The following is a 12,823-nucleotide window of genomic DNA, read 5'->3' on the forward strand; positions in this document are numbered from 1 at the left end:
GGAGAGCCCAGAATGTAGGGAGCGGCTCCTCGTAAGCCTCCGGCTCGAGAGTCCCTGGAAGTGGAGACAGGGATTCAAGAGTTCGGAGGGCACAAGTGCCAAGCCGGAGTATGAAGAGTCGGACCCGCAGCAGCAGAGATCCACAGAGGCCCTGGAGGGTAGATACCCGATAGCAGCCGGGGATGCGGTCACACCGTAGACACAGGTGGATGACTGGAACAGCTGGCAGAGGTCCGTGAGAACAGCAGGCACAGGTGGTCAGGCTGGAACAGCGGGTAGCAGTCAGCGGGTACAGCAGGCACTGGCAAACAGGCTGGAACAGCGGGTGGCAGCAGACGAGGTCGGGAACAAGCCGGGTCGGTATCAGGCGGGCAGCAGAAGTACACAGGAGAAGGCAGAGACGTAGTCAGACGGGCAGGAGGTCGGTGGCAGGCAGCAATCAAACGAAGTCAGGAACAGGCCGGGTACGGTAATCAGGAACAAGCAGAAACAGATAGCAGGAATCACAGGAAACGCTGTAGACAGGACAGCAAGAAGGAACAGAAGCTGGTTCCTTAAGTAGCCCTTTGGGCGCCAAGAACGGTCGAACGGCGAGTCTGCGTGCCCCCGCGGGTAACCGTGCTCCCGTTCGTGACCCCGCGCACCCGCGTGCGCCCGTTCGCATCGTGCGCCTGTTAGAATCTACGTGCACTCGCGTGCGTTCGTTCGCGCTAACGCGCGCCTGAGGATACCGACGAGTTCTCCGCAAAGGAATCCTGCAGGCAGGTTTCCTATGTACGACCGGGACAACGGATCGACCATGACAGAGGGCTGCCAGCCAGTACTGATCCCTCTCCTTGATACCACAAATCCAAGGGTCCTTTTGCAGGATCAGAGAGGCCATGCAGCGTAGGTTTGCTGAGGCATTTGGTCCAGAGACCTCTGGGTCACTAAGGATGACCTGATCCACAGCCACATACAAGTCCAATGGGTTTCTGGGGATTGTAAATGATCCCTTGAAGACTGCTGCTGATGCTGAGTGCTTGGCTCCACCTCCATGTTGACACAATACTCCTCGTCTTCTTCCTGTGTGATCGGCAGGCCTGCAGGAACACTGTCTGGATAAAGGGGGCCTTGAGAGGTAAGGAAGTCCTTCTCTTCCTCCCTCTGTTCTGCTTAATGTGCCATGTCCATTATTCCACGCAGCATGTGCTCCAACAGGTAGACAAGAGTGACAGTATCACTGATGCATGCGCTGTCACTGCTTACCATCCTTGTGGCCCCCTCAAATGGTGACAGGACAGTGCATGCATCCTTGATCATGAGCCACTGGCATGAGGAAAAAGAAGTCAAGTTCCCCTGACCCTGTCCTGGTGCCATAGTCGCACATGTACTCATCGATGGCCCTCTGCTGCATGTGCAGCCTCTGCAGCATGGCCAACATTAAATTCCATCTGGTGGGCATGTCACAGATTAGGCGGTTCTTGGGCGGGTTGTATTCCTTTTTGAGGTCAGCCAGCCGAGCAATGGCCGAGCACTGGCATATATGACCGGTGGAAATGCACAGACTTTCCTGGCCTGCCTCAGGAGATCCTGTAAGCTCAGGTAATAACCACAGCACCACCAAATTAAGGACATGAGCCAAACAGGGAACATGGATGAAGTGTCCCCGTCGGAGGGCGGAGCGGAGGTTGGTGTCATTGTCGCAAACCACCATTCCTGCCTGAAGCTGGCATGGCATCAACCACCTCATAGCATGCCCCTTCAGAGCTGACAGAATCTCTGGCCCAGTGTGGCTCCCGTCCCCTAAGAGCAACAGCTCAAGCACCGCATGGCATCTTTTTGCCTGAGTGCTTGCGTAGCCCCTTGAACGCCTACGTAGCACTGCTAGTTCCGAGGACAAATCTATAGAGGAAGAGGCTATGGAGGAAGAAGAAGAGGAGGGGGTGAAAGAGAGAGGTGTGTCAAAACCACTAGTAGCATTTTGGAGGCGTGGTGGAACAAGCTCCAACAATACTGCACCATGTCCTGCATCCTTCCCAGCTGCCAGCATCACCCAGTGCACCGTGAAAGATAGGCAACATCCCTGTCCATGCCTGCTGGACCATGAGTCAGCAGTAAAATGCACCTTACCGCTGACCGCCCTGTCCAGCGAGGCCAATACATTGCCTTCCACATACCGGTAGAGAGCCGGAATCGCCTTCCGTGAAAAAAGTGGCGTTTGGGAACCTGCCACTGAGGTACAGCACATTCCACAAATTCACAAAAGGGGGCAGAGTCTACCAGCTGAAAAGGCAGCAGTTGGAGTGCTAGCTATTTAGCCAAGCTAGCATTCAGCCGCTGGGCATGTGGATGGCTGGGACCGAATTTATTTCGCCGGTTTAGCAACTGGGGGGGGGGGGAATTTTCCTGCTACAATCGGACGTAGGTGTAGCAATAGCAGATTGCCCGCAAGTACTTGGCACACCTAATTCCACACCTTAATTCCTCTCAGTGCAGGTTTCTGAGAGAACTGAAGGTATAGTGGGGTTGGAGATCCCAGCTGATGAGGAGCAAAGAGAGGTCTGCCTTGTTCTTTGATGTGGGTCTTTTAAGTACACTTGCCAACAGACTGCATGGGAGTTCGACATATGTCTGGTCAAGCATGTGGTGCCCAAGCAGCTGCTGTTTTGGCCACGCTTGATACGCTTCAGACATATGTTTCAAAACAGCAATGGTGCGATCTGCTGCACACATGTCAAATAAAGGCCCACACAAAAGAACTTTTGGAAAAACATGCAGAATCAGGTTGTACCCTGTACATGAGGAGCTCTGTGGTGTGATGCAGTGGGTTGGCTGCCCTTAAGCTGGCCCCTGGAGGACAGCGTGTGCCAGAGCTTGAGCTATTTTGCAAAGAAGAATGGACAAGAATGGACAAAAATGTCACTCTAGATAGCAAAAGGTGGTTCAACAAAGTATTGACTCAGGGGGCTGAATACAAATGGATGCCACACTTTACAAATATTTATTAGTAAAAAATCTTGAGAACCATTTATAATTTACCTCCAAATGCACAAATAGGTGCCACTTTGTGCTTGTCTATCACATAAAATCACAATAAATTAATTACATTTACATTTTTGGTTGTAACATGACAAAAATTTGGAAAATTAAGGGGTAGAAATGCTTTTTCAAGGCAACATAGCAACACACAAGGTAGAGCACACCCCATATAGGTATGGTTTATTGGCATACATGTACATACATGATCATAGCTAAATACTGCAGTGCAGTTCCATGTAGGAAACTCGTTGGCAATTGCCAGTTATGGAACTGCGACTATGCCGAATTGGAATTTACTCATTAAACAAAACAGGTGCACAAAAATACACATGACAAAAATTTAAGGTCATAAAGTCCACTCTTACAAAAACAAGTGTATAAAAACAAATAAAAAAAATGGATGAAACGACTCAAAGTGAAAAATATACGATTTAGTTCATAAAAGGTGCAAAAAAAAGTACATAAAAAAAGTGCATGAAAAATGTCGTACTGACAAACCCTTACACAAAAGGGAACTGAGTGAACCAAATTGGTGAAAAATACTGTGCTCTTCGAAGGAATTGGGTGAACCAAATATAAAGGGAACTTCAGTGCTCTTCAAAACACAGAGTTTAATATCCCATCACCACATAGATTCACTTCTTACCAGATAGCAGTTATTTAAAGCATTAAATAATCCCACCATGCTCCAACAGACTGGGCTGTAAAAACTAACCAAATTCCACATAACATCGGCATCAGACATTGGACAATGATGCCATCAGACTCCAACATCTTAAGCTGTAAAAGTCGACCCAGTTTTTCAATGGATGCAGGAATCATGGTATCTTTGGAAAAGCTGATGTCATGGTTATGCAGTGATCTTCCTGTTTGCTTACCTCCCCTCATGTGTTCAGACTAAGAGGCCAGCCACTTCCACCTGGTGGTTTTTATAACCTCTCCTCTAAGCATGGCTCCACCCCAGGCCCTATCAGGGAACCTTATATTAACCTGTGCACTGCAAGCCAACAGTGCTGATCAACCATTGTGTATTCCTTTGTGTGTTTAGCTTCCTGTTACCTGCCGTGTGCTCTTTTGTTGTTCCGTTACCGACTTTGGCATGTCTTTGACTATCCCTGTTTGCCTGTGATCCTGACCTTTTGGCATGTCCCTCACTATTCCTATCCTCCTGTTGCCTACTGTGGGTGTGAGCTGGGGGACCCTGGGGGTCGCGACCTGGAGCCAGTTGCAGCCAAGTCCATCCTCACCACTCAAGGCTCTGGTGAACACCTGCTGGCTCTTAGACTCCGCGCCCCAGGGAATCTTACGCTCTAACCCCAGTGGGACCTGTCTCCCGTCCGCAGCAGTCAACCATAGGGTCCACAACCTTGCGGTGCACTCCTGATCCCTACGGTGTGCATCTGTCACCTCGCCTCAAGGTGACCTGACAGCTAATATCCAATCTGGCAGCTTAAGGAGGAATGCCAAAGCATAAAGGAAGAAGAGGATAGCCTCATAGTACAATATGTTTCAACAAAAGGGTACCTTCACATGCCGTATAGTCCCTTCCTCCCTGTCCCCTGTACTCCTATACAAACCAATAATTCCCATCCCCTGTACTCCTATACAGTCCCATCATCTCCATATGGTAATGTGATGACACTGTATGGCATGTGATGGTACTGTACAGCATGTGATCATGTAATACTCTATTTACAATGAAGGGGCCATTGTTGCTATAGGGGTACTAGGCAGTACATCAATTATGGGGGAACAAAGCTCTGTCCATGTATGAGGAGCTCTAGGCTTCAGTATGAAAATTCAAGTAGATTTGAATGGAAGGTTTCATTGTTTCATATACAAATCCAGAGATAGTCAATAAAAGGAATCATTCACAATGTTAGCTCTGATTTCATTTCATTTTACTATACCAGTAATACATGGAATGCCTGTGTGCTGTCACATCCATATGTGTATTCTTCTTTACAAATTTATTGCTTTCAGTCTAGTAGATAGTAATATGCAGAGGAGATCTACATACACAGTACTATCAGTGACTTCTCTTACCTTATACATGACTGACGTGCTCTTATCTTTGCTGGATTTGTCTGATGATCAGAACATGCTGCAGAGGAGAAGGGGGGGGGGGGGGTGATGGAGCAGCTATGCTTTGTGAAGTCTTGGGAATGAGCAAAGAGTGGACATCAATCAAGCAAAATGGCAGGAAAGTGGGTGGATCCAGACTCCAGAGCCAGACCACTGTTGGTATTACACTGTATGAAAGTCTGTATACCCTCCCACAGGTATTTAGCTTGAGTTTAACAGAATGGGGCCACTTCTGAGAGGGTTGGAAGGATCTATATATATCAGCAGCTCACATAGAATAGATGTAAGCAAATGGAAACCCGTACTACTTTTAAAGAAGACCTTACTAAAGATCTGATGCTGTGTTGGGTACCATCCTTACTAACTGTCAGGTGGGAAGGGGAAGTAAGGCACATGGTGTCTGGAGGTGCATTGTAATAGGCCACAGGAGACACCTTTTATTTAGATTGATGGAGGGGGGGGGGGGGCAGGTTATGGAAGATTTGAATTTGAATACCTTTGTATTCAAAACTGGATCTGTTTCTGATAATGGAGAACACAGTTCTTTCTTTGCTATCACAGTAATGGAATATCACTATGACAAGTTCATTCTTCAGAGAATGTTACACACTACACCCATAAATCAAGTGTAGCACTAACCCCCGAAGAAGCTGCTGGTTTGATTGGGCTTACCGTTACCTTCTTCTCCTTGATTTATGTCTAGGGGTTTCCCATGATAGATGGCCCAGTAACTTGAGGGACTGACGACAGATCCGCATAAAGGTATTTTTATTTGCAAAAATGTAGACAACGTACAGTCTCTTAAAATAGGATCGGAGGGTTAGGAAGAAAGTTCAGGTACTCTTAGCCCTTGTACAAACGGTCGGACATTCCTACGACCAAAATTTTGTCCAACGGATTTTGTCCGAAACTGTTGCTTACACACAGTCGGACAAAGTTGTCAGAAAATCCGATCGTACTTAACGTGATGGCGTTATTTCGTTAGGACGGGACTACGTTCAAGCTAGTAGCCAATAGCTTTGGTCTAGGAATTTGATCTGAGCATGCGTGGCACTTTGTCCGATCGGAATTCTCTACACATGATCGGACAAAGTCCGATCGGATCATGTTGTCGCAAAATTTTATAGCCCAGCTGGAAAACTTGGTCCGTCGGATACTCCGACGGAAACAGTCCGATGGAGCCCACACACTGTCGGATTATCCGGCAACTCGGTCCTATCGGACATTGTCCATAGGAATGTCCGACCGTTTGCACAAGGGCTTAGTGTCAAAGTCAATAATAAAGGACTCACTTACTTTGACTAAATCCAAAGAATAGCCATTCACAACTGGATGTTCACTCAAGTTGGATAGTCCCTCTCTCACAAGGCCTAGCAGCCAACAAGGTGCTTAACTCAGGAACAAGTCTCTGCCACAGACGTTGTAGAACATGCAGGAATACATCTCTGCCACAGAAGTTGTTGTAGAACATTCAGGAAACTAACACTTGTAGAACACTCATGTGATACCTGGATCTTTCAGCCAGCTTGGCGATACCCACGAGACTGGATTCACTTAGGTACTTCAGCCCCACCAGGCTCTTGCTAAGAGGCCAACCCATACGTAGCCTTCTTCTGAAGAGTCCTCCCCTAGATAGATACAAAGTTACTGGGCCTCTCCAACTACCGGAGATGGCACCGGACAACCTCGGAATACTTCTTTAGTTTCCTTGCCTCGGGCAAGCCAGCCCCCGGGAAAATAAGTCAGGTGGGTCCGCACCCCAGGCCATAGCCTTCCTGGGGGCTGGTCAGGAGAACCAGGAACATGGAGTCAGAACCTACTTCTTGACCGGAAACCCCGAACCATGTGACATCCGCATCTTAAGTACCCTCTCCCAGAAAGCACAGCAAGAGTGACAATCCCACTGGGTGGGCTCCGAGAGAAGGTAACCTTAAAGCACCCAATTAGACTGTGGTTCCATGCCTGCCAGAAGAGACAGTGCCCCCTGTGGCCAGGCTGAACATCCTATAGTCCAGTCAGACTGATGCTGAGGTCCAAATTTGAAACAATTGTACCCAAACCAAACTGCATATAGCATGTGCTCTTCAGGAGCTGGCGCTACACAAGTGTAATGTAAAACATGCTCCAGGCCTTCCCCCTATACACCTTGTGACAGTGGGCAGGTATTGTTATCCCTGCACACACTGAAATTTTTTGAAAGCACTGTAGTATGCACTCAGTTTCCTCTCAAAGCTAATGACAAAGCAGGCAGCCTTTATTCACAAGTGGGATCGATGTGATTGGTCACAGTGATCACGTTGTACAGGATTCATTTCTGATCACTATATCCAAGGACACACTGATCAGAGTTTGCCACTACGTGCTCTAGGAGCTGCTTTCCAATGGCTGATGCAGAAAACTATGCATATATGCCCTCCGGCAACGACAAACCTCCCGTTCGGCCAATGTACTGTACATAAATGGTTTAAAATCAATTGTCTTGATTTCTAATAGGATTTTTGGTCATATTTCAGGTTGTTTGTAAAAAGAAGTGTTCTGTCAGCAAATTTTATATGTTTTGCAGGGGACTGGCAAAACCATTGCACAGATCAGGTATATCTTGTTTATTTTAAAAGAAAAAACAAATTGACTTTACAATAATTTTAAGCCTGTCCTCAACGCATAGCTGCTGACAGATGCATGTTCATCCACATTAGATCTGTGTCCAGGCAACCAGTAGAATTTTATGCACACACAGCACAGGCACAAACACACTTGCATGTCAAAGATTGTAGGCAGGAACCGGGTGCCTGTATCCGAATACAGAGCCTCTGTGTTGTCATAATGTTCAAAAATGCTTTCACATTATGGAATAAACTACCTGGGTGGCAACAATTTTGAAATTAGCCTAGCAGTTCATCTACATTTTAAGAAAGTTAAGCTTGCATATTGAGATACCTGGCGGCAATGATGATCTTTTAAAGGATCTTGGCAGAGTGAATGAAAAATGACGAGGTTGCTGTGAAGTTGCTGGCTGATCACTGACACTTTTAGATTTTTTCTTGCATTCCACAGAGAGTCGGTCTTTGCAGTGCTTGTGGCAGGTAACGCTACATGCTGTGGGAAAAAAAAGTGTATTTTAGTTAATATTTTATACTGTGTATATGTATGTATTGTTCTCCTTGGAAGTTATGTTTTATTGCCATAGAGCATTTACTAGACATATGCAATTCATTTAGTTCCAAAATCATTTAACAAATTTTGACAAATTTGTTAATTCGGAAATATCTGAATGAAAACCCGTTTAACAAATTTTTCTGAATATTCATAAATTCAAATATTCGTAAATTTGTAAATTTGAAAATCTGAAATAACGTAACTATTACTAACTATTAAATTATAGGTATTGGAATTACCTTTCAAATTTGGCTGTTAGTGAACGTAACAAATACAAATTTATCCAAAGTTACGAATTATCAGAAATAACACACACATGGGTTGGACTTGATGGGCTTGTGTCTTTTTTCAACCTCACCTACTATGTAACTATGTAACGAATGCAGTATCTAAATGAATGGAATGGAATGAATTAATAATAAAATGTTATTATTATTTATTATTAATTTGTTCTGTTCCATTTGTTTAGATGTGGCATTTGTTATTTTGTAACTTCGGATAAATTTGTATTTGTTACGTTCACTAACAGCCAAATTTGAAATGAAATTCCAATACCTATAATTTAATAGTTAGTTAGTTCTTTCAAAATTTTCAGATTTTCATATTTTCTTTCTTACTCTTTTCAAATTTACGGATTATGATCGTAATGAATGTCCTGAAAAATGAAAAAATACAAAAAAACAAACACAAATGAAATGAAAACAAAAACAAAATTTTTCGGCAGTGCACAGTCTAGCATTTACAGTAATTATCATTTAATTTTTTTTATACACGGTTTAAATTTCTATACACTATTATACACACACACAGAAAAAAAATATTTCTTTTGTTGTTGGTATAGTCCCAGTAGTATAATAAAATTTATAGCAAAGAGGCACCAGATAGCAGTAGAGGTTTCTGGCCTGTCTCCAAACTCAAATGGGTATAATCAGCAGCAACAGGGTTGTTAATTGTCTGTTTTATATCCATAAACACTGCAGAAAGTGTAGCCAAGGGTGGTGCCAGATGTATGACCCAATGGTCCATCCACTAACACAAAGCCAGATGATCTATTTGCTGCCACCGCCAGCTCTAGTGGTTGGTTTCTAGGACTGCCCGGCAATCTAGCAGCCAACTACATACTTGCTCCACCCCCAACAGTCAGAGGAGGAGGACAAAACTTCCCCCTCCAGAGTCTGGACCTGCTGCCAGTGCCCCACCTCCTGGTTTTCACGTGTAGCTGAGGGCTGCACTTACAGCCCAAACCCACTCTCAGTGCCCTGCAGCATGCCTAAGTCAGTCCACAGTGCCCTACAGCCCGCATAGAAAGGATACAGATATAGGAGGGGAGTGTGACTGGGGACCCTAAGGTAAGGGGGGAGTGAGGAGGACACTGATATAAGGAGGAACTCTACAGACTCTGGTGTGAAGGGGAACTCTGATGTAAGGGGTCTCTGGTTATCAGTGCCCCCTTATATCTACATTCTCAGTGTTCCCCCTTATAACAAGGTTCTCAGAGCCTCTCTTATATCAGAGTCTGAAGTGTTCGCCCCTTACAGTGTAATGGGTAATTCTGAACTCTGAAGTGAGGGCTCAGTTAAACACTGTCCTCCATGCAGAGCCGCTGTCTGCTGTGTGTCTGACCATCTTAAAGCTGTGTGCAGGCAGTCTATAAAAGCAGATGCAAATGCAGCAGCTGCATTTGCATCTGTGCAACCAATTATGGTGCACATGTCAAATTTTGACATACAATTATATCGTGCAGCTGCTGTATCAACTTCTATAGGCCACCTGCATGCAAATCCAAGGTGGATGGACACACAGCAGATAGCCGCTCACCATGGAGTAAGGAACTCTACTGACTCTGATAAAAGGGGTTCTGATTACAAGGAGGGAATGCAAAGGACTTTGATTTGAAGGGGGGGGATACTCTCTGGGGACTCTGATGTAAAGGTGGACCACTGGGGACTCTGATGTAAAGGTGGACCACTGGGGACTCTGATGTAAAGGGAAACACCGGGAACACTGGGAATCTTGTCACCCTAGATGTATAAGGTAATGGTGGGAACTTTGATGTAAGGTGGGGGGACTCTGATGAAAGGAGGGATTCTGCAGACTCCAATGTAAGGAGGAACTCTAGATGTGTGTTACTTATCTTGACCCCTGCAATCTATACATTAGGTTTAACATTACATTGTACTGTTCAAGGTGTTCAATGTCTCAACAGTTAGTTTTTATAAAGTTCTTTTTTTAAAGTATTCTCAGTCAGACATAATATTCTTTTGATATTGATACTCTTTTGGTGTGCATCAAAGCATAGGTAGTAGACATTTTCTTTTTTAAAGATCATCCTTTGTCTTGAGGTTAATTTTTGTCTGTGAGGCTGTCAGTTGTTGTACAGTATTTAGGAGATATAAGGACTGTAATATATGTTTGTAGTGTTTATAGCATCTATAAATAGATTGTTTAATTAGCCTCCCTTAAGCCACTTTACTTACCGAAAAATCAGTTCTGCGGTATGCGTTTGTCTGTTTTATCCTAGGGTGTCCTAGTCTCACATTTTCTCACTCAGTTTTGAGTTTTTAAAGCGGAGCTCCACCCTAAAGTGGAACTTCCACTCATTTGAACCCTCCCCCCCCTCCGCAATAAGGAGGGGGGGAGGAGGGGGGGAATTGGCACCTTTCAGGGGGGAGGGGGTGCAGATACCTGTATAGTACAGGTATTTTCACCCAGATTCTGCAGGTATTTATGCCACTTCCTGCGGGTCCCCCGCTGTCTGCTGGGAAACACACGGATCCCAGAGACAGCGGGGACCATCCTTATTGCGCAGCACGACTCGCGCATGCGCAGTAGGAACCGGGAAGTGATTCCCATATCGAAGATAGCGGCGGCAGCACCCGAGAGCCGATCGAGAGATCGGCTTCGTGTGCCGACATCGCGGGCGCGCTGGGCGGGTAAGTGTCCTTATTTTAAAAGTCAGCAGCTGCAGTATTTGTAGCTGCTGACTTTAAAAAAAAAAAAATGGCGGAACTCCCGCTTTAATTTAAAACCAGGAAAATTATTTGTTATGAGTATTGTTAATGTTTACATATTTTTTATACTGTTTATCCGTTTCCAGACTGCCCCACATACATTTACTGCGGCAGGGCAGTCCGTTAGCACAAAATCACATACAGGTACCTCGCAGCTTCTTCTGGGTCTGGGACACGCACACAGGCCACCGGCGACCTGCTCCTGCTGTGATTGGACACAGTAGGAGCCCATCAGCGGGTCCGTTGGACCCGATGTTCGCTGGGCACCAGGTGATCTCCTCAGAGAGGCAGAATGGCGGTCTGCCTATATAAACAAAGCAGATCACGTTCTGTCAGATGGAGATATTCAAACAGAAACAAAGAAAGGTGGTGCTGCGCTGTTCCCAACAAAGTGAAAAAAAAATGTCACTGCTAAAGGTAGCAGTATATAGGAAATTTCAATAGTGATAAATCAACAATGTGAATAAAAAAAATGGCCATTTTCTTGGTTGTCAATTGTTATACAGCATGGCCAATTCCTTGGTTATCTCATACTCCGCGCAACCACATACCTAGAAATCTTCTATGTCAGACTGGTTTATTCATTCATTGGGTTATGTAGTGTGTGGTAGCTGGCAAAAGGATGAAAAAAAGGGCAGTAAATGTAGGGGCTGCACACAACAAAGCTAGTGTAAGGCCGCGTACACACGCGCGGACTGTTCGCCCAACTTTGTCCGTCCAACAGTTTCGGCAAACAGTCCGCTCAAACTTAGCATGGACGGACATGGCCACACACGACGGACGAACAGTTTGCTGAAACCGTGCGCGATGACGTGAACGGCACGTACGACGGGACGAAAAATACGACGTCCTATACACTGCATTATAGCTTTCGGCGTGAAAATCCTTTCTGAGCATGCGCGCAACTTTGTTTGACGAACAAGCCTACACACGAGCGGGCTGTTCGCTGAAACAAGGTTTCAGCGGACAGTTTTTCGGAAATTCCGAAAAACCTTGTCCGTCCAACTGTCCGCTGAAACTGTCCGCTGAAAGCCCACACACGAGCGGACTGTCCGCCCAAACACTGTTCAGCGGACAAAGTTGGGCGAACAGTCCGCCCGTGTGTACGCGGCCTTAATATATTTTAAAAAAAAATCGGGTCGAAATAGACATCAGCACTGACGTATGCATAAAATAAATATATGATAAATAGTGCAAATGTGCAAAATACCTCACAGTATCATTCCTGAAAAAAAGAAATTAGAATTTTTAAAAAAGTTTCTGAGAAAATAAAAGAGAAGGAAGAGAGGGGTGCATCTAAAATATTGAAATTAAGGATACGAATGGAATAGCATCTTGGGAAACAAATGTGTGGATGGAAGAGAGGTGTGCATCTAAAATATTGAAATTAAGGATACGGATGGAGTAGCCCACTGGGAAACAAATATGTGGATAAATATGGGGGGGGGGGGGGTAAAAATTATAAAAATCTAAAAGTCGCTAAGAAAGCAGTTGAGGTCAAATTTAATATTTAACCACTTGCCGCCCGCCCTATAGGCAATTGACGGTGG

The 12,823-nt window shown here is 45.2% G+C and overlaps 1 protein-coding gene across 1 annotated transcript in view; it reads right to left on the reverse strand.

Annotated features, from left to right (window-relative positions):
- RASGRP2 (RAS guanyl releasing protein 2) overlaps positions 1 to 12,823 on the reverse strand; it is a 1,719,722-nt gene that overhangs the window by 143,750 nt on the left and 1,563,149 nt on the right. Inside the window, exon 15 of the mRNA XM_077457736.1 lies at positions 8,044 to 8,202. Within this exon, the coding sequence (XP_077313862.1) occupies positions 8,044 to 8,202 (159 nt within the window). The remainder of the gene's footprint in view (positions 1 to 8,043; positions 8,203 to 12,823) is intronic.

This window comes from Lithobates pipiens, unplaced genomic scaffold, assembly GCF_037356315.1.
Source record: "Lithobates pipiens isolate NorthernLeopardFrog02 unplaced genomic scaffold, aLitPip1_a1.2 Scaffold_10, whole genome shotgun sequence".
NCBI lineage: Eukaryota > Metazoa > Chordata > Amphibia > Anura > Ranidae > Lithobates > Lithobates pipiens.